At 55.0% G+C, this 23,510-nt stretch overlaps 2 protein-coding genes across 3 annotated transcripts; both read right to left on the bottom strand.

Moving 5' to 3' along the window:
• Positions 1-1,028: 1,028 nt before the first annotated feature.
• Positions 1,029-3,812, bottom strand: LOC104910721 (uncharacterized). Its single transcript, XM_010710001.3, has 2 exons — positions 1,640-3,812; positions 1,029-1,287 (listed from the first exon to the last, which is right to left on the bottom strand). Exons 1-2 carry the CDS (start codon positions 2,398-2,400, stop codon positions 1,029-1,031), a joined length of 1,020 nt encoding a protein of 339 aa, XP_010708303.3. The 5' UTR covers positions 2,401-3,812.
• A 390-nt stretch (positions 3,813-4,202) lies between these two features.
• PITX2 (paired like homeodomain 2) lies at positions 4,203-15,339 on the bottom strand. Of its 2 annotated transcripts, XM_085222897.1 has the most exons (4): positions 15,232-15,339; positions 13,101-13,156; positions 6,806-7,011; positions 4,203-5,469 (listed from the first exon to the last, which is right to left on the bottom strand). In XM_085222897.1, the coding sequence occupies exons 2-4, from the start codon at positions 13,144-13,146 to the stop codon at positions 4,906-4,908; spliced, it is 816 nt and encodes a 271-aa protein (XP_085079023.1). In that variant the 5' UTR covers positions 13,147-13,156; positions 15,232-15,339; the 3' UTR covers positions 4,203-4,905. The 2 variants fall into 2 exon arrangements, with proteins under 2 accessions (XP_085079023.1, XP_010708301.1); XM_010709999.3 differs by lacking the exons at positions 13,101-13,156; positions 15,232-15,339 and adding an exon at positions 8,006-8,684.
• Between the last annotated feature and the right edge of the window lie 8,171 nt (positions 15,340-23,510).

The following is a 23,510-nucleotide window of genomic DNA, read 5'->3' as shown; positions in this document are numbered from 1 at the left end:
TGGGTTCTTCTCCCTCCTCCCCACCCCCCTCCCCCGCCTTCTTTCCCGCACAAACCTCAGCTGCAGCGGTATCGATCCCTGCGTGCTCATCGATCCCCGCCCATGGGGCTGCACGGCACCGCGCCACATTGGGATTTTAAAAAAATCTTTTTATTTTCCTTTTAATCCAGAGAAAAACACGTAACGACTGGACACGGCGGGGAGGTGTATAGGGTCTCGCTGTTGTATGGGGCAGCTTCCGTAAGCCGCACGCAGGCACCCAGGGGCGTGCGGGGCCGGGGTTAGGGCCGCGGGCAGCATTTGGGAGCAGGTTGGGAGCGGGGTGGCAGATAGGTACTCCATCGCACCAGCAAGACGCGAAGCCGCGAGCACAGAGAGGCTTTATAGGTGGCCTTTACGGGACGTTTTGCTAGAAACTGTGAAATGATTCGTTTTGCTCCGCGGCGTGTGGGGCCGGTTAATGTTCAACGCGACCGGGCTGCCAGCCGGGCCAGCTCCCGCGCATCGCCCGGCGGCCCCGGGAAGGGGCCAAACCCCGCTGGAGCGCAGAGGGGCGGTGCTGGCGGTCCGCCCCCGCCACTGTTATCTGGCGCTCTGTGGGCACCCGCGGGAGCATCCTCAGCCCCGGGCCGGCTGCGCGCGGAGCTCCGCACTCACACGGCCCCAAGCACCGCTCCGACGGGGGCTGAGGCCGAAGAGCTGCGGCTCTTCCTCAGCGCCACCCCGGCCCCTGGACCTACGGCTTTTTCTTACTAAATTTACCTTTTGTTATTTCTTCCTGTTATTATTTTCCTTTTATTATTTAACCTTTTATTATTATTTCCCCTTGTATTATTTTTTTCCTCCTCTCCTTCCCCCTCCCTTTTATTGTTATTATTATTTTCCCTTTTATTATTCATTCCTTTCGGTGTTTTTCCTTCCTATTACTTCCCCTCGCATTATTTTCCCCTTGCTTCGGGCCGGCGCTGCGATGCGTCCGTCCTCCGCCGGCGGTTCGGGCCGGGCGAGCCGGGACCGCGGGCCGGGGTTCACCTCCAGCTCCCTCCGCACTCCCCATCGGAGCTCCGTTCGCACGGTGCCACCCACACGGACCCGGCTCCGAACCTCAGCCTCCACCTTGCGGCGGGCGGAGGGTGTCCGGGACCCCAAAGGAGAAGGCGAGCAAAGGCCCCTCGGCAGCAGGGGTCGAGCTGCCGTACCCGCATTTCTCCCTGCAGGCGCGGAGCTGCCCTGAGTATCTGCCTCGGACGAGCGAGAGCCGAGCTCACAAAACGCGGCCTCCAACACCTTAAAAATAAAAATAAGAAAAAAGTAAAGGCTTTGCCGCCGGTGATTTAAGAGCGAGAGATTCTTTTTCTTTTCCCCTCTTTTTTTTTTCTCTCCCGAGGAGAAGACACGAGTGTCTGCGGCAATTAATCCCGCAATGAGTTGCATTTACAAACCCAGGATGCAACGATCCATTAACCGGGCGCTGCGCGGAGCTCCGGAGGTGCAAACCCATTGCAGCTCAGGGTTAAAGACCGTTCGGTCCTAGGGGCGCACTCTGCCCACGCCGACACCACTACAATGCGGGTACCCGCAGGGGGAAACCCACACCCTGACTGCACCGAGCCCCAGAGTGGCCCCACCATCTCCTCACCAGCACATCTTGCGCGCCCGCTGCGCGGAGTGCAGCGCTGGGGGGAGCGGGCTGCGCCCCTGCCCGGCTCGTAGCGCTGCAGAATGTCTTCGAGAAAACTCGGCCGGGCTCGAATGCCAGCTGTTTTCCCAAGGAAGTTCCTTCCTTCCCAAAATGCCGATGGGTCTCGCAAGGGAGTGAAATGGTTCTTTAATTTCGGAGGTGTAGAAACGGGCAGGTATGGGAGACCTGCGCGTTCGGGAAAATAAGGGGCCGGATGAGTGCGTGCGAGCGAAAATAACGCGGGAAGACAAGAGAGGGACGATGGCACAGCGCGGAGCCCCGCGCTGACCCAGACGAGCCGCCTCGCCGCGCATCTCGTTGCGGCCCGGCCCGGCACGGGCCATGCGCACGCCGCCGGCGTTCAAAGTACGCGGAGGAGGCGTCCGAAAACAAAAGAGCGCGGCGGCACCGCGTTGCCCCGGCGGCGGAGGAGCTGCGCGACACGGCCGGAGCAGCTCTGGGATTACGCGGGGTTTGCGCGGGCCGCCGGCGTTGTGGATTGGGATGTGGATTAGGTGCAGACGGCGCTGCCCGCTCGCACGCCCGGCGCGGGGGCCGCACAGCAGGAGCCGGGAGCGGCCGTGCCGAAGGGCGGGGGGGATAGGGGTGGGCGCCCCGCGGTTCACCCCCCCGCGGCTGCCGCCCGCCAGAAGTCTGCTGCAAATTCCCTGTTTCGTTGTGGTTCTTTTTCGCCCCCCTCTCCTCTGCACGGCCTCCATTGTTCCAGGTTCGCGCTGCCACCGCTGATAAGAAGGAAAGCCCCAGAAAAAAAAAAAAAAGAAAGAAAGAAAAAAAGGAAGAAAAGCACAGCCCAAGATTTTGATTTACGACCTAATCAAAACATTATATCTTTGGTCAAGTGGCGCAGAAAAATGATGACCCTCCAGGCTTCAGCTAGGGGGAGAAAGAAATTCAGATCACACTCGGAGTGATTTATGTCCGCTCCGAGCGGTCACGTTGATTTTTCATCGTTTGAGCCATTACACAGTAGAGTGGAAAACTCTGATCCAATATTTCTGTGCTCCGGAAACGGTCCATATATTACCCTCAACGTATATATACATATATTAGATACGTATATTCTTTCTCCGCGCACACACGTCCTCTAAACACACACGCAGACATTCTACAGGGAGGGAGAGCTGTATAAATAACCTCGCGCCGAGAAGAACCGAGAGGCGAAAGAGGCGCCCGCCGCCACCGCGCTGTGCCCGAGGGGAGACTCCTTGGGTCGCCCCCGACCCCGCCGAGCGGAGCGGGGGGAGGAGTGGGGTGGGGGCCCCGTGGCGCGCCGCTGGCACTCACCCGGCCGAAGCGTTGACACGGAGCAGGAAAACCGACGGCAGCGGCGCTGGGCCGGGTGGGCAGCACGGCCGGGCACGGGGGGGCCGCCGCCTCCTCCCGACCCGAGAGAGTGTCGGGGGGTGGGGGAGAAGGTGAAGAAATAGAAAGAAATAAACAATGATAGAAGGAAAAACGAAGAGAGGAGGCTGCCTGCCGCAGAGCTGGGAGATCCCTGTATCGGGCGGGGGGAGCCTATCCCGTGGGCCCGATCTCTCCCCAGGCCTCGGTCCCTCTCTCCCTCTCCCCTATCCCGCCGCTCATTCCCCCCGGCCCGCCGGGAGGTGCTCACTCCCCGCCCCCCTGCGCCCCGACGGTCCCATTCCGTGGGGAGCCCGCCCGGGGATCTCGGCCCGGCCGCCGCGAGTCCCCTCCGCTGCCGAGCGCGCTCCGTTCTCTGGGGGGACCCTCCGCTCCCTCCGCCGAGCCTCCCGGCAGCCCGGGTGGGAATCGCCGGGAGGGCCGAGCGGCAATTCATCTTGATTTGCCTCATTGTCCGGAGCTCGCGAGCTATAATCCCGTATAATTTCAGGAACAAGCAGGTTTAGAATTAATGGGTCACCCGTATTTAAAACAAAACACGCGAGAGCACGACCTTTCCCTCGGAGCGCGAGGCGCGGCGCGGCGCGGCAGGAAGCGGGGGCTCACCTCTCACCCCGCGCCGCGCTGCGCCCGCTCTTTGTTTCCGTACCGTTCGCGCGGGGCTTCGGAAATAGCGACGCAGCGCTGCGCGAAGGAGCTGCCGCTCCGCGGATAAGGTGAGCGTGGGGGGCGACTGCCGCACGGGAGCGGGTCGTTTTGCGGACGGGCTTTGCTTCTTCTTCTCGGTGTTTTTTGTTTTTTGGGTTTTTTTTTCTCCTTTTTTCTCCCCCTCCCTCTTCTTTAAGGCGATAAAAACTCTCTCTGCGGCGCTGCGGCCGCCAATTCCCGAGCGCATCACTGCAATCGCTCTCCTGGGGTGCGCGGGGGCACAGACAGAGGGATCTCCTCCTCTCTGCGCCGCGCACCTCCAGAGGGAAAAGGGGTTTTCAGTATATATTTTTTTCCGCATGAAAAAGCGCGGCGTTGATTCGTACCGCGCTCAAAAGCGGCGCCACGGGAATGCAGCGAAAGACATCCGCGGCTGCGGAGCGGCTGCCGCTGCGCACCCCTTCGGAAATAAAGCGCCGGACAGAAGAAGTGAATGCTGCATCTTTTACTCCCATGAAATAAAACACATTATTTTTCATGTCGGCTGAAAAGTAAAACGAGAATATTGTACGAAATGTTATACACAGGGCATGTTTTACATTGCAATATCAGAAACATCTTTGCATCCACCAGAGGTACTATTCTAAAACCGATATTCACACAATGTTGGTTTTTTTTAATAATTATATGTTAGAAACATACAGTGTTGCATTTAGTATATACATTCCCTTGCTCGCAAGCGAAAAACTCCTAATCGCTTCTGTGTAACATGCTTTATTTTAAAGCCTACCCTTTTAAAAACACTGTTGTGATATTACTAACAACTGCTTTTATAAAATTAATTTGACATTTCGATATATATACATCCTTTCCATCATTTTTTATGTTAACAACGCTAAACTTAAAAAATAACAAGCTTATAGGAACATTAAAATGTCATATCATATCCAGTCAACCATTTGTCCGTATATATATATATATATATATATGTCCTTGTAACTGCTGAAATACTCTTAGCGAAGATCTCCCGATCTGTAGGAGGTCCTTTGAAAACAAAGGAACTATCCCATTTCAGTGGTTTCCTTTACTCCCTTCTCTCCTCTTTCCCCTCTCTGTTTTCCCCCCTCTCCTCCTCCACGGTGCCCACCGCTCTCCAGCACAGCTCAGTCCGTGGCAGCGGGGTTGGGTTGGGCTCACACAGGCCTATCCACGGCATACTGGCAGGCGCTCAGGTTGGACGCAGGGTTCTGCACGCTGGCGTAGCCAAAGCTGGAGTGCTGCTTGGCTTTGAGTCTCAGGCTGGCCAAGCTCGAGTTACACGTGTCCCTATAAACGTATGGAGGCGTCGGAGGGGCGTATGGACAGGCTGGCGTGGGCACCGCCGAGTTGAGGGAGGGGTTGCTCAGGTTGTTCAAGTTGTTCAGGCTGTTGAGGCCGGAGCCGGGCACGCCGGTGACCGCCGAGGGCACCATGCTGGAGGACATGCTCATGGAGGAGATGGAGTTGGGAGGGGAGAACATGCTCTGGGAGGACAGCGGGTTGACATTCATGGAGTTGAAGAAGGGGAAACTCTTGGTGGAGAGGGAGGCGGAGGTGAGGCCCTTGGCCGCCCAGTTGTTGTACGAGTACCCGGGGTACATGTCGTCGTAAGGCTGCATCAGGCCATTGAACTGTGGCCCGAAGCCGTTCTTGCACAGCTCGGCCTGCTGGTTCCTCTCTCTCTTCCTCCATTTGGCTCTGCGGTTCTTGAACCAAACCTTTAGAAATGGGGTGGGGAGGAGATGGAGAAGCGTGTTAGTGGGGGCTGCCCCGAGCCTGCCATCCCCAGATGGGCACATAGAGCTTCTCCCGTAGATGGCTGCGCTCTCACGCTCTCATTCCCACAGAAAAGAACGCTGTCTTTTTTTTTTTTTTTTAATTTATTCCCCCCCCCCTTATTATTATTATTTTTTTCCCCCCGATTCTCTCTTTCTTTTATTTCCCCCTCCCTTCCCCCCTCTCCCACTTTGGCTCAATCCAAAGCACCGCCATCCAGGTGAAATACAAGAGTGCAAAAACCGAGGGCAGAGAGCCTGGAAAGCGGCGGAACTTTAAGGCAATGTTTCCTATTACGGGGAGGGAGAGGGAAGCCAGCAACTCATAAATCGTTGCTTCACTTGGTTAAAGCTCCGAGTTCCCCCCGAGAGAGAGCTTCCAGAGCCGGGAACCACTTCTAAACAAACTCGTTCGACCACTCTTTGGTAAAAAGAAAAAAAAAAAAAAAAGGGGGGGGGGGGGGCAAGGGGGGAAGAAAGAGAAGAAAATCGCTTCTTAACAACGTGCTAAATGAGGTCTGAGGGAGCCTCCCCGCAGACAAAGGGCAGCGCGTTCTCTCCAATCCACACGCGGGTGTCTGAGCGCCAGGCGGCGGCGAAGTCATGGGGTCGGTGTGGATTGGAGCCCCGGGGGGTGCGGAGCCGGCGGCGGCAGAGCGGGGCGGGGAGCGGGGAGCAGCGCCGGGCACACCGACACACGGCAACCAGCGCCGCGCCGCCTTGCCCGCCTTCTGCCTTCTCCAAGAGAAGAGAAGGTTTAGGTGTTGTTTTGTTTGTTTGTTTTCCCCAAAATCTGGGAGGTTCGATTCAGCTCACTGTATATCTTTTAATTTATTTTATTATTATATATTATTATTATTATTATTATTATTTTCCCAGCGTTTGCACGAACGCAGGATGTAGCCTCGGGAAGTCCGCGGCGCACCGATGGCTCCCATAAATCTCAGAGAGGGTAAAGGGCGGAGAGGCGCTCGGCGAATTGCGAAGCGAAAGAAAATGCGCGGAAGGGCACGTCGGGAGCGAGGCGACGGCCCGCGTGTGTTGTACATCTTTTTCTCGTTACAGGCCGCACAGGTCGCAGCCTGGTCCCGGCCGCTCTCCTGGCCAGTGGTTTCCGTAGGTTCCCGTCAGAAGGAGCGGCACCGCGACGGCGGAACGCTCCGCGGGGGGCCGCGCTCTCCAGCGAGAGCAGAGCCGGAGGGCCGAGCGCCGCTTTCCGCGCCGACCCGAAACCGAAAGAGGCCGCGGATCTCTCTCCCCGCTCCGCCCCCGGACTCACCCGAACCCGGGCCTCGGTGAGGTTGGTCCAGACGGCGATCTCCTCGCGGGTGGACATGTCGGGGTAGCGGTTCCGCTGGAAGGTGGCCTCCAGCTCCTGCAGCTGCTGGCTGGTGAAGTGCGTCCTCTGCCGCCGCTGCCGCTTCTTCTTGGAGGGGTCCTCGGGCCCCGCATCCTCACTCTTGCCCTGCTGGCTCTTCTCTTTCTCTGCGAGGGGGGAAGAGAAAACAGCGGGGCGGAAAACAGGGGCACCTCAGCCTCCCAAGCCTCGCCCCGTTCCCCGCGGACTGCCCCCGCGCCGCTAATCATTAACCCGCGCCCGGCCCCCGCCGGCTCCGCGCTCCTCTGCGGGTTTTCCGCCGCCGGCTACGAGAGTTGCGTTCTCCCGTCCGAGTGCGTTCCCGACGCCGGCGGCGTTCCGCTCTCCGCGTGCGCGCTACGCGTTACCGGCCGGAGGACAGCCGAATGCGGCCCGTCCCTACCAGCGCTGCCCGCCCGTCTCTACCCGCGCTCGCCCGTTGCTGTCCGTCACCGCTCGCCCTCTGTCTGTATTACTCGTCTCTTTCTATCCGTGTTATTCACCCTCCTGCCTCCATATTATTCGCGTTCCATAACAGTTTTATCCGCCCGTCTACATCCATGTTATTTATGTATCTTTTTATCCGTACCATTCGCCCGTCTGCCCGTATTATTCGCCTATACACGTCCACATCACTCGCCTATCTGTATCGATGTTGCTCATCATACGGTCGCCTATTTGTATCCACGTTACCTCCTTTCTGTTCCTATATTACCTGCCCACTGTATCCATGTCATTCGTCCTCCGTATCCATTTCATTCACCCATCTGCACCCACATGATTCGACATGTATTTGTAAGCCTGTACCCATTTTACCTGCCCTCTGTACCCGTATCATTCGGCCATCTGTATCCACATTATTCGCCATATATTCGCCCGTCTGTATCCACATTACTCACCCTTTCGTATCAATATATTCCGCCCTCCGTGTCCCAACACTCGCCCATCTGTACTCACATCACACTCCACGTTATTCACCCATTCGCTCCCCCTTCACTCGTCCTCAATACCCGATCTCTCGTCCGCTCCCCTTACACTGTTCTCCCGCAGCCGTCACCACCCGCCCCGAGCCAGGACCGAGGCGCTGCAGGCCGGGGACCCGCGCCGCTCGCCGCCTCTTACCTGCGGCTTCGGGGCTGGAGGTGTCGGAAATAGTGTGCACCTCCAGCCGGTGCTTGGCGGCCTCCAGGGAGGAGCGAGCCTGCCCCGGCGCCAGCGCCGTCGCCATGGCCAGCGCGGGCTGCTGGTGATGGCAGGAGGACGAGGAGGAGGAGGAGGAAGGTGAGGAAGAGCACAGCTTATTATTCCCGGCTCCCAGGCGCTCCAGGCTTAACGGGTCCTTCATGCAACTCATCGGCGAGAGGACGCCGAAGCCGACGGGCGCGCCCGGGGGGGCTGACGGGAGAAGGAGCGCGTGTGCCCGGGGGGGCGGCCCGGACCGTCGCGGCGCCCCCTCCCTGGGCGGCCTCCCAGGGCTCGGCTAGCGGCTGGGCGGGCGGGCGCGCCCCGGAGCCCCCGCCGCCCGGGGGGGCGCGGCGGCGACAGGCGAACGAAAGGCTCCGGTCCCGCAAGAGCCGTCACGGCCACCCCGCAGTACCCCGGCCGGCGGCCCCCGGCCCGCCGCGGGGCTCGGCGGCGCTCCGCGGGGCGTTCCGCTCCGCCGCCCGCGCATGGACCCGCGCCGCGCCGCGGCCAGCCCCGCACCGCATCAGCTCAGGCGCTTCCCTCTTGGCCTGACATCTTAAACCGGCGGCGGCCTTCCCCGCGCCGGCACGTCACCCGCGCCCGCCCCGCTCCGCCCCCGCGCCGCCTCCCGCCGCCCGCCGCGCCCGCCCCCGCCGCGCCCCGCCCCGCCCGCCCGGGCCTCCCCCGGGCCTCCCGCGCGGCGGCACCGGGCGGCCGGAGCGGAGCGGGGCGGCCCCGGGAAGAGAGGCCGGGCTCCGGTCCCGGGTGGGCAATAAGAGCGAGGGCCTTGCGGCGGGCGGAACGGGCTCGCGGCCGCTGACAGCGGCGCCGGCGGTCGCGAACGGCCGTAACGAGCGCGGAGGCGACGAAGAGACGACGTCCGCGAGCAGCTCTCCGCGGCATAGTTCGGGAAGCCCCCACCTCGAAGCCACCGACGCGGAGAGGGTTGCGCGAATCCCTGCCCCGAGCACGCGTGATCTCCGCGTCTCCGCCCGGGCCCGCTGGAGAAGCCTCCCGCTACGGCCCCGCTCCCTCCCCGCAGCAGCATCCGCCCCGTCCCCCCCCGGGGCTCAGGTGCCGCCGGCCCGTGGGACAGTTTCTCCTCCTCCCTCCCCCCCATCCTCCCACCGGGGTCCCTCCGCCCGCTGATGTTCGCACCGTCCCTCGCAATGGCACTTATCGCCGAACGGCACATATTCCTTTGGCGGGCTGTTAGTAAAGAAGGTTAAATTAATTTACATTCTGCTCATTATCTGCCGTTTAAATGACGCGTTTTTATCCCCGAGATTTGGCAGCGAATCTCTTTCCTCAGACCCCACAGTGTTTCGGCGGAGACAACGCTCTTACATTTGTAGTGGATTTTAATCTGATAAGACTCTAATTTGCTTAAGTCTCTTAAATAGGGGGTTTAAAATGATTCTAGCCGTTTTCTTATTGAATTTCCTCTAATTCCCCCAAGATCATAAAGTATATGTGTAAAGTAAATATTTCCTCCCTCCGCACCGGCAGCCGATGACCTATAACTGAGTCAATACGAAGCCGGCTCCGCTCCGCACAATCTGTTTACCGACCCTGTCCCTGCTCCCTCCCCAGCCCTCGCTCCCGCTGTCGGACCCCCCCGGTGCGGACCCGGCCCTGCGTCCTCCGCTCCCACCCGGGGGGGAGGAGGGTGCAGATCCCCAAAAGCTAGGGGGTTTAGGCTCTTCCCCCCTCCTACAGCCCCGCACCCGGCTGGGAGGGGAGCGGGCAGACGGCGTTAGTCGTCATGGCGACCATAAATCACCTAAATCCAAAAATACCCACCTAGAAGCTGAGATGAAGCTTTTATTTCCCAAGCGAAATAATATTTTAGAAGCTGTCAGCCGACCGAAAAACAAGCTCATTGTAGGTACCCAAGCCATATATTAGCGCTAAAGGTTCCAATTAAAATGTCAAAAGTCTTTTTTTTTTTTTTTTTAAACTTTTCCTTTCCCTCTGGCAGCTCCCATTCCTTCTCGGGCCCGCACTGCTCGTTGCGAGGCCGCCCCAAAGCCCAGCCCAGGGTGCCGGGCACAACCCCTAATAATAGGGACCGGGGGACCCTCCCTTCTCCTTTTCAATTCCTTGATTGTATTCGGTTTATTTTTATCTTATTCCGAGCGTTATTTTGCCCCCTTCTCTGCTCCCCACCCGCCCACCTCCCGCAGGTCTTCACTTTCCCACTTTTCCTTTATCTCCCTGTAGGATCGTTGTGCAACCTTCTCCCCGACCGACACCTCGGGGTTGCGCAGCCCCGCTCGCTTTGCCGGCTGCTCCCCTCCCTTGTTGTCTCCCGCCTATCTCGGATTACCGCGCATTCTCCTCGATGAAGAGCCATTAATTACCCATTCAGTCAATATTAGGAAGACTACAGAGCTTTTTACATAGGATTAAGAAGACATCAGATTGTTCCATTAGTATATTCCTCCTCACGAATAAGCTTTCCTTATACATTTCGTTTTCCCTGGAGTGAGGCTAACAACTGCTGCATATATTATTCTCACGCACCGGCGGGGAGGGAAAAAAATAAACCACAATTGATGCGACAGCCGAAGCGCGGTATCAAACTTTCGGGTGCGGAGTCTCTCCCTGTCCAGCAGCGGGGGGAGGCGGGGCCACAACACACACCGGGCACCTTCCGCGGGGCTGGGCGTAAGGCGGGATCACTGCTCTATTTTTCACTTTTTTTTTAAGCTATATGAAGTTAATGAGTGTTCAATCCAAAGAACGATTTCTTCTTCTTTTCTGTTTTTTTTTTTTTTTTTTTTTTCTTCTCCCCCCTCTCCCTTTTGAGGGGTTGAAACAATCGATTCGCGCTGGTGCCGCTGATACGGGGCGGACTGTAATCCCAGTGCTTTATATTGGGATGCGGCTGCTGCTGCTTTAGCGACACCCGCGTTAGCGATTGCGGGAAGGTTTCCTGCAGCACAATTCGGGCAGCTAACGAATTCTATAGATTCTATTCGTTCAATTAAAAACGCGCAGGTAGAATCTAAGCATCCCTCCGCCCTTCGTAAAAATTATTCGAATAAGTCCCCCAGAAGCCATCCCTCTTGCTGGGTGCTTTTCCAACCATACGCACCCAGCAGCGATTTTTCCGCCTCTCCGGGTAATTACGGCACCCGCCTTTGCCATTCTCGGCTGTAGCGCTATTTTCGCACTTGACTATTTCCATTTTCCCGGGCGCAGCGGTCCCACTCCCAAGCCGGAGCCCCAGAGCCCGCCTCGCTTGCGGCATCTCCGCCCGAATTTCGTTCCCTCCTCCCGCAGGAGCGCTGCAGTGACCCGACGCTCGCGTTCGCGCTGCCGTTAGCGGCAGCCGTAGGCAGCAGCTCCTCGCCGTGAGTCCACCTATAGCTCCCAACCCTCGCAATCACTGCTTCGCCCTGCCCGTTCCCAAACACGCGTTCCGACAGAAGCGGTCCCGGACGGTCCCCGCACTATTTCACTACCCTACGTCTGACGGAAAGAAGGACGAGAAATTTTTATGGAGGTAAACCACGTAAAACCTGAAGTTCTGATACTCAGGCAAAGCCCGCAGTCGACGAGCACCGCAGGATTCATAGCGCAACGAAAAGAAGGGGGCAAAAAAAATCGATAAAACCTCTGCGCAAACCTCTACAGAATTCGAAGGCAAATCGCAGCAATTCGGGCTCTGCCCCACACGTCGGGGCGCTCCGAGAGCTGCCACCCGCAGCACCCCACACATCTGCCCCACAACAGCAAGTTGTGCAACCCAGTACTTCTCCAGAATTCTTGTTCAATTAATGGCATTCGAGATGTTCAGGTAGAGATTTCCCCCTCAGCCCGAGGGGTAGGACGCAGAGCGGATGACAGGGGAACGAGGCAGGGCATTGTACGTGCATGACAATAACCCGCGTTCCTAATTGACGGTTAAGAAAATATCCGTTTGTTTCACGGCGGGAGAAGTAAAAGCGAGCATGTCAGCGAGCACATGGTGGCATTACTTTTATAAATATTTTGACGAATAAAGCTGGCAGGGAAGGGCTCGTAAATTTCTTCTATCGGAAAGGTTCCCACTTCCCCATTAGCTTGTGCTCAGAGATCTGATTAAGACCACCTGTTGGTCGGGAGGGAGGAAGGCCCTCCTTATTTCCCAACCATACATAAAGCGATGTCACCCTTCCTTTCCACGTTATTTAACACTTATTACCGGCCGAAGGACAAAGCGCCAGCACCCGGCAAAACCGATTTGGGCACAATTCAACATGGCGTACGTTTCCGGGATTAAAACTTATTGGCTCCTAAAGCCTGCGCGGCCGGGATCACCCCGCATTTCGCTCTCTGCCACCCCCGATCCTCACCGTAGTGCCTGGCGGGGTGCGATGTCCGACGGCCTCACGGTGCTCTGAGCCCGAGGCTGCTCCCAGAGCAGCACTGAGTCGCGGGGGTTAACGCGGCATTCCGACAGGGGAGTGTTTAACCACGACACCGGCAAGGCGTGCATTATTAATTCTGTCTAGTTTCCCGTATTATTAATTCAAGTTAATATATTTTATTTAAACAAAATTACGTTTATCTTGGATTAAACAGTCCTTGGAATACAGAGCGCTTGTTTTCTTCTTTGTAATGTGTTTGCCTGGGTGTTTTTCTTTATCACCCCTTGGGCTTGCCCACCCTCGGGCCCCCTTCAGTAGGCAGAGAATGTGAAGGCGGTGTGGCACCCCTCAGCTCTGGGGAGGTTATGGGGCACTAAAAACGGAAACAATTAAGAAAAAAAAAAAAATTCCCCAAGCTAGCAGAGAAACCCCGCCGGCAGAGGAGATCGCGCGTTTCGGGGCGCTGTTGGAGGCGGGCGGCCGGGGGGGGTTGCGCACCTGAAGGCGCCGCGCGAGAGCAAGAGGCCGGCAGGGGGCGCCATAGTGCCGCGCAGGCGGGCGGCCGGGTGCGGAGCAGCGAGGCCCGCGGAGGAGCTGTGGGCGGCGGGTCCCTGCGTTCCCCCGGCGCCTCCCGGCTCCCCCAGCGGAGGCCGCGGGGCGGTGGGTTCTCTTACCTAGCTGCACGCAGGCTGAGACAAGTTTACGGCAGTTGGACTCCATTACCCGTTATCTGCAAAAGACGAAGCGCGTTGGGTTGTTAAAGCAACGAATCCAGGACTATAGATACATATATAATAAATACAATAATCACAGCACTTATAATAGCACTTATAATAACAACAGGTGCCCAGGAGCCCCGTCGCAGCGATGCTGACGTGATCTCCCCCCACGGAGAGAGGTCGCACCCGGAGAAAATAGAGCGCAGGCCCCGGTGCGGCTCCCGGTGCGGCTCCCTCCCGCCGCCACGTTTTGGCGACGCGCAGGAAGGTCCCCAGCCCCCCCAGTCCGAGTGGCTGGGCGGTAAAATCATGGGATTAGTGCCTGATTGAGATGTCTGTTCGGGAGATATTACAAAATTCATTATCACAGCTCTCTACTAACTCGATATGAAGTAACACAGATGGGATTTTATTAGTCCAGGCTTCCAGTGTTTACTTATGATAATTTCGGGGACAATTTGCATGTCACCGTCGCTTCGGTGCGCTTCGCTGCTGCCCCTTTTGTAACGCCCGAGCCGGGCCGGGTCTCGGCAATGCCGCAGATGGGACCGGTGCAGGCGGGCAATGCTCCGTCCTCCCCGGCAGCTGCGAGAAGGAAAGAGGGACGGGAAAACCCAAAGCAAAGTATCGAGAGGCACGGTGCGAGCCTGGCCATCCCGGGCCGCCGTGACACAGCGCTTCTGCCCGAGGCCGAGGCGGCTCGGAACGGACGCTGGGCCTAGCACCGGGCACGGCCTATTCGGGACGCGGCCCGCAGCCCTCGTCCTCCACCGGCTGCCCGAAAGCGGTGCGGGTCTGCCGGGATGAGTCCTGCACAGCCAGCGGCCGCCTGCCCGCCTCGGGGCCTCGTCTGACCCACGGACGGGACAGCGGCCGCGCCGAGGGGAAGTTTGTTCTCCATATTCACCCGTCTCGATGGAGAAAAATGCCTTTGCAGGGCCGATTTCTGCTCCTTGACTGTATTGCTCCTTCCCTTTCTCACCCTCTTTATTTTGTTTCTTTCTTTCATTTTCTTTTTTTCTTTCTTTTTTTAAAATTCATATTTTTTGATAAACCACATTGCAGAGCAGGTCCAAGAGGAGTGAGAAGCATTTCCCTATTGTCTGCAGCGCTGTGCCTCAATTGCAGACGGCTCTGCCCTCCACCTACAGTGCCGTTGCTGTTGCCGTATCTCTGCGCTCTCCTCGTTCACAATTAAATATTTTTGACGCTCACACTCGCAGCCCAGAGAGTTCCCTTCCCTTCTCTTCTCTTCCCTTCCCTTCCCTTCCCTTTCCTTCCCTTCCCTTCCCTTCCCTTCCCTTCCCTTCCCTTCCCTTCCCTTCCTTCCCTTCCCTTCCCTTCCCGGCTCCACTAGGGAAGAACCTGCTAGCAGAATTACCACTGTAAAACCTGCAGGACGCGAACAACGAAGCAGTGTCACACAATGTATTTTTATCTCTTCTTCCCCCGACCATGCTCCCCCCCCCCTTTTTTTTTTCTTTTTTTTCTTCTTTTTTTTTGTATCTATTGCTATTCTTTAAAAGACAAAAAAAGAAATAAGCCGAGTCCCCCGGCACACATCCCAACAACTCCCGAAGCACGGAGAGCTGTGGGAGCGGCTTTACACTGAGATTTCGGCCCACGGCCGCCGCCTCCACAACGAAAGCGGCTCGGAGTGGGGCCATTCACTCGCCGGTGACGGCCGGGATCGCCGCCACGGGGACAACCCCACCGCACGGCTCAGGCTCCCCGGCCGCAGCCACCCCACGCCGGACCGGCAGGCTCCACCGTGCCCGCCCCAACGGGAGAAGCCGGGACCCAGCGGCAGTAGCCGTTCCCGACGCCAACTCCGGCGCCCGACGGGTCAAAAGAAGCCGTTTAGAAATTAGGATCGAGAGGGCCGATCGCGCGTAATTGCCTCTCGCAGGAGCAGGGCCCGGCCCGCAGGTAACCGCGGGCCTGCTTCTGCAAAGAAGGAGCGCTCGGTCACCCCGTAGCCGGCCGCTCGCTACCCCCCGAGCCCGGGCAGCCTCCGGGGACGGGCAGCTCCGGCCTCGGCCCCGTCCCGCCCCGTCGTGCCCCGCTTTCTCCGTGCACCACTCACCGGGGCCGGCCGCCGTTCGCCCCGCCGCTCTGCTGCTGCCGCTACCGCTGCTGCCGGGGGCGGCGGGGCCGCGGCGGGCTCCTGCGCTGGCTGCGGGGCTCGGAGCCGCCACCGCCTCCCTCCGGCCCCGGCCCCCGCCCCCGGGCCTGACGTCACGGAGCCTCCTCCGAGCGCCCCGGGGCCGGGCCGGGCGGCGGCTCCGCGGCACTGCGCTGCGCTGCGCTGCGCGGGGCCGGGCGCGGCGCGGGCGCGGGAGCAGGGGGCAGGCGGCGGAGCGGCGGCGGCGGCGGCGGCAGCAGCAGCAGCAGGGCTGGGTGGCCGCAGAAGAGCCGAGGTGAGAGAGAGAGGGCGGCCGAGGCCTCTCCGCGCCCGCGTAGAGCGCGCCCCGCCCGCCCGGGAGGCGCGAGTTTGTATGCGAGAAGTTTCCCAGGCCGGGCCGGTCCTGCTCAGGTGCAGAGACGCAGCGCCGGGCTGTGGCGAGAGGTCTCTGCTTCTACCCACCTCCCCCTGTCCTTTCTTTTTTCTTTTCTTTTCTTTTCTTTTCTTTTCTTTTCTTTTCTTTTCTTTTCTTTTCTTTTCTTTTCTTTTCTTTTCTTTTCTTTTCTTTTCTTTTCTTTTCTTTTTTTCTTTTCCTTTTCTTTCTCTTTTTTCCTTTTCCTTTTTTTCCTTTTTTCTTTTTCCTTTTTTTCCTTTTTTTTCCTTTCTTTTTTCTTTTTCTTTTTTTCTCTTTTTTTCTTTTTTCTCTTTTTCTTTTTCCTTTCTTTTTGTCTTTTTCCCCATCTTTTCCTTTCTTTTTTTTCTTTTATCCTTTTTATCTTTTTTTTTCTTTCCTTCCACCCCCCCCCCTTTTCCTTTCCTCCCTCCTCTTTTCTTTTTTTTTTTTTTTTTTTTCTTTTCCTTTTTCCGTTTTCTTTTACTATTTTCTCCAAATCTGCGGGGTTATTGTTCCCATCCGACCACCAACGCAGAGCCAAAGCAGCCAAAATGCCCCTCTGCCCCGTACTAGCAGTACGTTCGTGTCGGGATCACTCCTGGCCCCGTTTGCCCCGAACGTCCCCGACCCGGCGGCGGAGGGAGAGGTTTTCGATTTTAAGCCGTTTTCGGCGTTTGAGAAACAAACGAAGTCGGATGTATTTACTTAGAACAAACCAAACCGAATGCTTTTTTTTCGCAGCAATTCTATAGTTTTGTTTCTGGAGAGACTACGCGAAAAAAAAAAAAAAAAAGAAAAAAAAAGAAAAAAAAGAAAAAAAGAAATGATACATTTTCTTTACACATTTTTTCAGTTCGAGGGCAGCACCCGGTCTATCGGTGGCATTTTGCAAAGATTTCAGCCGCCGTGCATTGGAGCTCTCTGCTTCCCGGCCCCGCGCAGCGCAGCATTGCGCAGGGGTTGCGGCTGCTGTTGCCGTGTACCCCTCGCCGGTGTGCGGAGTTCTACGGGAGAAACAAACCGACGGAGCGCGCTCTCGGATGCCCGCTTCTGTCCTCGGGACCACCTGAGCCGAGTGAAACCCATTTTTCCCGGCGCATCCGAGGAAGGAGAGGCAGCACTGCCAGCTCCCAGCCGGCGTTTCCCGGGGTATAACGGGGAGTTGCGCGGGTGCGCAGCCCCGCGGGGCCCAGCCCGGCCCCGCTCTCACTCTCGTTACCCCTCTGCAGCCCAAGTGAGCAGCTGGTGGGAAATGCAAATGGCTCCTGGAGGAACAGAGGAGAGCGGGTGATTTTCATTCCCTCCTCGAGTGTGTGGAAGGAGCTGGACATACGTTTCACGCTCCTAATCCTTCTTTTACATTTTTAGTCATACTCCTATTAAACAACTAATTAATGCCCGGAGTCACCGGGGAATACATTAGACATGCTGCTGTGGAAGAGGGTCCAGGGTGGCTGGAAACCGCGGAGACGCCTTAATGCCCGGATTCCAATTTTTTCTCTCCCCTTCTGTCAAAACGAGAAACGGAAGAGCACAAACCGGAGCAGCAAAGGCCGCTCAAAGAGCCGCCACGGCAGTGACAGCCCGAGGGCGGCGGACAGAAAGGACTTGGCCCGGGGTTCTCTTCTGAAGAAATGAAAATTAAGAACTCCCCCAGCCGGCACCGTGCGGGCACGGAACGTCCCTCGGTGTCTTCCATCGGCCTCCGCGGAGGGATCGGAGGAGAGCGGAGTTCTGCTGCGCAGCGCCGAGCGCTGATTGCCTTCGCTGGCAGACTGTGCTCGCAGCGCTCCGTTCCTCTCCCCTCAGCCTCCCCCCCTCCCCCCCCCCGCCTCTCTGCGCTCCTTATCTGGCGGCGAACGCGTATGGAGATACCTAGGGCCGCTCTGTTAACACGCTCAGACGCTATCGATCTGTTGGGCTGTTCGAATATTTTCTTCCCGTCCAGAGCCAGTTTCAAAATTGCTCATTCGGACGGCTGATCCCGGCGCTACAACACAATGATTGTTCCAAAATTAAGCGTTTCGAACGGACGCAGTGATTTGCATATAAATTACAGGAGCCCTGCCTCGCGTTTTCCGGCCGTTTTATCATCGGTTCGAAATGAGTGCTTAACCACTCAAACTAAAAGAATACCTAATGAATTGCCCAATTAAGGCGCCCGTGGAGCCCGCTCGTTAGGTACATCGGGGCACGCCGAGGTGAGGACGGCAGTGCGAATGGGGCGCAGCGATCTCCGTTAGCACGAAGTAACCTCAAGCCCCGTATTTGTTTTTCTTTCCTTTGATCCTTTACCCCTCTCCTATTAATTCTTTCTTTCTTTCTTTCTTTCTTTTTTTTTTTTTTTTTTTTTTTTTTTTTTTCCAGAAGGAGAGGGAAGAGGAGACACCACCCGGGCCCTCCAGTTCTGCGATGTCCCGGGGCAGCGGGTGGCAGCAGCCCGTGTCGCGATAGTGTGCGAGCCGAGAGCTTACCTTCGTCATGAGCATAGGCATAAAGGCGGCTCCGCTACGAGAGGCAGCGCACAGCGCGAGAAGTTCAGAAAAAGAGAGCGGCGGTGCGAAAATCTGTAGCCTCGGGGGCTAGCCGGCAGCCCCTTTCATTTCAAGCGCTTATTGATTTGCTGTTGTCATCTTTGGCGACGCAGAAGGACACTTGAAAGAATTTCTGATGGGGCTCTGATCTGAGAAACGAGATGACCTGACCGGGCTCTCACCAAATTCTTAATTACCACATCAACTGCCTTAAAAATAAAAAGGGAGAGAGGAGGAGGAGGGAGAGGAAAAAAAAGAAAAGAAAAGAAAAGAAAAGAAAAGAAAAGAAAAGAAAAGAAAAGAAAAGAAAAGAAGAAAAGAATAAAAGGGGGGGGGGGGGGGGGGGAATCTCTCTGACAGCAGCTGAATTTGCTTATCGAGAACTTTTTTAACCATTCCCAAACTCTCCTTCCCACCGCCGCGGCCTCAGCCTTATCCTCACCCCCACCCCGCTACCCGAGCGAGTCTCGGGGCCGAGACAGAGCGCAGCCCCCCCCCCCCTCAACCTCCCCCCCCGCACCAGAGCAGCTCCGCAGCTCCTTCCCCCGGCAGAGAGAGGAGCTGCCCTGGGGCTGGGGAGGCAATGAGGACGGGGCAGACGCATCAAGTTGGGGTGGAAAAGTGTGGAGAGAGGTCAGCACGAGGGGGGAAGGAGGTGAACGTGTGTATGTATGTGTGTGTGCGTTGCACCCACCAAACATGCAAGCCTGCAACTTGTCTGCAGCCAGATAATGGAATATCATAAAATCTGGATGCATACATCTTTCCAAAAGGAAAATTTATACAAGATCAACACCAGAAACCTGTTATCAAAGACACCGAGAAGCACGTCGTGCGTGGTGTTGCTCGTATGCAGGCATATAAGGCTGAGAGATGGCAGTGGGGCTTTCCAATAGGGCTGAAAGGAAAGGAGCTGCCTTTGTCCCACATGGTTCACACACAGACACATTCCTTCTTCTTCCTGCTCTGGTTGCTGTTTCTTCAGGATAAAGCAAGCTGTTGCTTACAGGCATCTTCCCCTCCCTCCTTTTCTTTTTTTTTTTTTTCCTCCTCCTGTTTTGTATGTTTCCTCCTTATTTCAGAGTCAGAAAGCAGAATCAGAGGGATGGAGTTAGCACTTACTCTGACCTCTCTCATTCTGTCCACCCCATAGCAGCATCCCAACCCAGGTTGCGAATGCTCAGAGGGCTCCTGCTCAGTGTGTGGTTACTCTTACGGGCTTTGCAGGATCGCTGCCCTTTCTCAGCACATGCCGGTCTGACCAGCTCATGTCTCACCTCTGAGCAGGGCTGCTGATGTCCATGTCATCAGTGTGTGCCACCCATCACTCATGAACCAGCTGTTGAGCTGCAGCAACCAGGACTGTCTGGTTAGACTTAAGCCTTACACTCTCCGTTGAGCCTCATCTCTTCACAGTCTGGTTTGTGCAGTGGCAACACTTATCAATGAGGATTAGACGGCCTAGCACTGGTTTTCAAGCCTCATTGTATGGCTTCAGTCGTTTGTGACAGGACTTTTCAGCCCATAGCTTGCTCATATCCCATGTCCAGCTCAGTGTACTTAACACGTCTTTCTTCTCCCTATGTATCTGACTCTGCAGTACTGTCACTGGACTTCTTTCTCAGTAGTGTCATGTTGTAGTTTAGCAATTGAATGAAACCACTCCTTGTTTCCTTGTAGGAGCTGGATTCAAATTTGGGGATTTGTGAGCTTAGCAGAGAAATCCTAGAAGGGGTGCCACTTGGAGGTTTTTTTTTTTAACATGGCTTTCTACATTGCTTTGTACATCTTGTCCAGATCTCCATGTAGTTGCTTAATTCATTTTCATCCATGCTTGGTGAAATTAGACCTTCTGCTAAGCGCTGCAGGTGTAGGCTGAAGGGGATGTCACATTTTTCAAAAAACAGGTATAGCCCAACAGTACTGCTACTGTTGGGGTGTCCCAGCTCACCGCCTTCCTATTGCTCTCATCCGGAAACCACGCAGGTGTCACACCTTCTGATGGCTGGGGCGTGCTGGATCTCATTGCTCATGCTCTGAGTGTTCGCACTGTTTGTGCTCACCCTCCTTGCCATGCTTGTCACATAGCTGCTTCTGCTGGACTTTGTGCTTTTTTTTGGTAAAATGTTCAGCCTGTTTGTGTGTGGTGCTCGGCTCTGCTCTGAATGCTTCTGAATGAGAAGAGTGAAAATAATTCCAGAATGACTCCAAAATATCTGAATACTATGGTTTTGTTACAAAAGAGAGTATCTCTTATTACTTTTGTTATATTTACTTGTTGTGAACTAATTGTGAAGAAGCTTACTGAAGACGAGGTAAATGTGTGTCACTTAGGCTTTTTCCTCTTGCACAGTTTTTGGGATGTCTGATGTCATGATTTGTGTCCAGCCTGTTCACAGTGTTCTAGATGGAGTATCCAGAGTATCTAGTAAGTATCCAACATGTCATGTCATTCGTTGTGTCATTCCTCATGTCATTCCTCACAGCAAATCACTTTCTCATCTTTCTGTTTTCCAAGGTCTTCAAGTTGCTACTGATTTATCTCTCTCTCTCTTTGTGTGTGTGTGTAAACCATCTTAAATCTGAAGAACATGTCAGAAATTTTCCATCTCTCAGCACAGGTCTCTTTCCTGCATCACAGCTTCTCACTGAGGAAGCAGAAAAACCCAAGCAAATTTCTTCAAAATAAAATTACCCAAAAGAAGTTCATTTGCTTTACTTTTTTTTCCTTCTTCCTAACAGAGGCAGAATCTCTCTACAAACCTGAAACTGCAGTGGTCATTAAGATCATTGCAGTAGTGCTGCAACTGCAGCTTAAACTCTGTGCTATAAAATATCCCATATTTTCTCTGTGGTGGCATTCCCTTCCCTTGCTTCACTTTCTGCCAGCCATGAAGAGAGAAAGCCAACGTTTCAGGCTGCACACCTTCTTGTGCTAAAACTTTCCCTGTGCTGGATGGTGATGGGCAGTGTAACTTTGCCAATCCAGCACTTCTGTGGGGAAAACGGCACCTAGCCTCCTTGAAAGCCATTCCATAGTAGTGTTGGGGTAAATCAGTGCATGGGTATTGCCCAGCTACTGTCTGCTCGGGGTGCCCCTGCCCTGATGTGGGTCACCACAGGCCCTTGGGGTGTCCCAGCTGATGTGTGCCATCCATGAGCCCTCAGACCATCCCTGCCCTGATGTGAGTTACCATGGCCCTCAAGAGTCCATTGTGGCAGAAGTTCTTCAGGGTGGCTGCTCCCATTCTCCATGGAGGCCCTGGAGTATGTCTCTCACTCTATGCCTGCCACTTTTTCATGGTAAAATTGTTTGGGAAAAGGTCTGGTGTGCATTTGTGCAATTTTGAAATTTCAAGGCAGAAGACTTTGAGGCGTAGCAGTCAGGTTTTGGTGTGCATTGAGGTTGTTCCACTCTGTGGCTGTCAGAGCCCACTGGAAGCAGGCAGGTCCATGTATGTCTCAGGCAGCTCTGCCACCACCATGCTACCACGGCCGCCAGCACCCTGCTGCCACTGCCACTGTCGTGCCTCTTCACATGGAAATAGTGAGAGACATGCCATGGTCTGACCCCAGGCTGCTCACTGGCTGTGATGGAACCTGACTTGGTGTCCCTGCTCTCCCCACAGAGCCCAGAAGAAGTTAACAAATTAAGCAGCGATTGGGGAAAACCTCTCATGTAAGAGCAGTGTTGTGGCACCCAGTGAGCTGCTCTCTGCCTGGGAGTGCAGCCAAGTTGCTTACTCACTGTAACGCACCGTGTCAAAGAGCTGGCTCCTTATTAGACAGTTCTTTTAAAAAAGTGTTTCGCTTGGAAACATAATGGCAAAATTTCTTCACCAGTTCAGCATTGCTTCATTTTTTTTTTTTTTTTAATTGTACTTTTATATGAAACTGTTCTGGCATTCCCTGTCAGAGAAAACGTTAAATGCTTTTAGAAAAATATTTGTTCTGATGGAATTTATGATGTGATCTGTTATTCAAATTTATAGTTAGCTTAACGTGGTAGGCTAGATGAAATGGCTCCTGATGACATCGCGGCAATCACATAAAGCCATACTTAGGCATGTTTGGACAGCTTATCAAAAAGTGTTTGGAAACAGAGCGTAGGTATAATAAAATGCAAAGAAGAGTCGGAAAGATCTCCAGCTAAAAAAAAAAAAAACAAACAACACACACCAAAGCCCTAAACTATAAGACGAGTTTATATACAGCCTATAGGAGTGTCTCTGCTTCATCCAGGCAGAAAGACACTGACTTTGAAGTCGGGTTTGGAGAGGACAGGTAAAAGGTTCTTAGTGCTTCTTTTTGGCAATAGTGAAAAAAAAAGAATCCAAATGTGCTTGTTATGTCCAAATGGTTCCAGCAGACAAGGAAGGAGAAGAGACCTGAGGGCAGGTTTCTCTCCTTTCAGGAGTCTGGCTTCCCAGCTGCGAGATGCCCACAGGTGCTGCCCTGCTGAACATGAGCAAGGCCTACAGAGCGGGTCCTACACAACATGGAGGCTGCTCCTGTCCCACTGCCTTCCCTGGCAGTGGTGGTACTGCCTCATGAGGATGGCTGCCATGTATACAGCACCGCTCTGCTCAGAGAAGCAGATAGGGAATCTATCTGTCAACTGTAGCTAACTCAGCTCTGTGGATTATTAGGAATGCATGTTTATGTATTTGCTCGCAGTAACTACAGTCATCGATCTCACAACTGAGCTCTTTCTGCAAGGGCATATCGTGCTTTTTCTATCTACTATCTACTGACCCTATTTTGTGGGCTTATTCTGGCCTAGGCTTATTTACACCACCATTGCTGGGGATGAGAGCCACGCTGCCTTCCTGTGCTCCTTAAATGAACACAATCCCTGTGCACCCTTCAGGGAGGAAATCAACAGGCCTTTTAAATTTGGTAGGCAAAAGTTATTGGGGTATAGTAAGTAAGGAGATCTTTCTGCAGCTCATTTCCCTGTCTCTGTCTGCTGCTGGGCAGCTATTGCTGATTCTGGTTATTGTTTCCCCTCCTGATTTCTGAGCCCCAAACATTTTCACGCACAGCCCATTTGACTTTAATTTATTTTCTTTTTTGCCTTGGAGCGCTGGGAATGCAGGGGCTGTGAATGCTTTGTGGCAACAACCTCCCAGTGAAATGAAAGACCACGTCAAAGCAGGGAGGCTCAAAAAACACTGGGCAATAAGAACAGCCAGGAAGTTATTTCTATCCTCTTGGATTTTAAAAGCTACTGAACATACCTGTGATTATAAGTGAGCTGTAGGTCAATAAAAATGTCTGTTAGTGCTTTCATTATAATCTCAATTGTTGGG

Source organism: Meleagris gallopavo, chromosome 4, assembly GCF_905368555.1.
Source record: "Meleagris gallopavo chromosome 4, MGAL_WU_HG_1.1, whole genome shotgun sequence".
Classification (NCBI taxonomy): domain Eukaryota; kingdom Metazoa; phylum Chordata; class Aves; order Galliformes; family Phasianidae; genus Meleagris; species Meleagris gallopavo.
This window is presented reverse-complemented; position numbering and strand designations above follow the sequence as displayed.

What these genes read in the sequence shown, in the direction of transcription:
- LOC104910721 (XM_010710001.3), bottom strand. Translation starts at nt 2,400, where the DNA reads ATGGAGGCCGTGCAGAGGAGAGGGGGGCGAAAAAGAACCACAACGAAA. An exon ending in CGGGCGCGCAAGATGTGCTG is followed by an intron (nt 1,288 to 1,639) that starts GTGAGGAGATGG and finishes TTTATTTTTAAG; the next exon opens with GTGTTGGAGGCCGCGTTTTG.
- PITX2 (XM_010709999.3), bottom strand. Translation starts at nt 8,237, where the DNA reads ATGAGTTGCATGAAGGACCCGTTAAGCCTGGAGCGCCTGGGAGCCGGG. An exon ending in CTCCAGCCCCGAAGCCGCAG is followed by an intron (nt 7,012 to 8,005) that starts GTAAGAGGCGGC and finishes CCCCCCTCGCAG; the next exon opens with AGAAAGAGAAGAGCCAGCAG. An exon ending in TCACCGAGGCCCGGGTTCGG is followed by an intron (nt 5,470 to 6,805) that starts GTGAGTCCGGGG and finishes CCATTTCTAAAG; the next exon opens with GTTTGGTTCAAGAACCGCAG.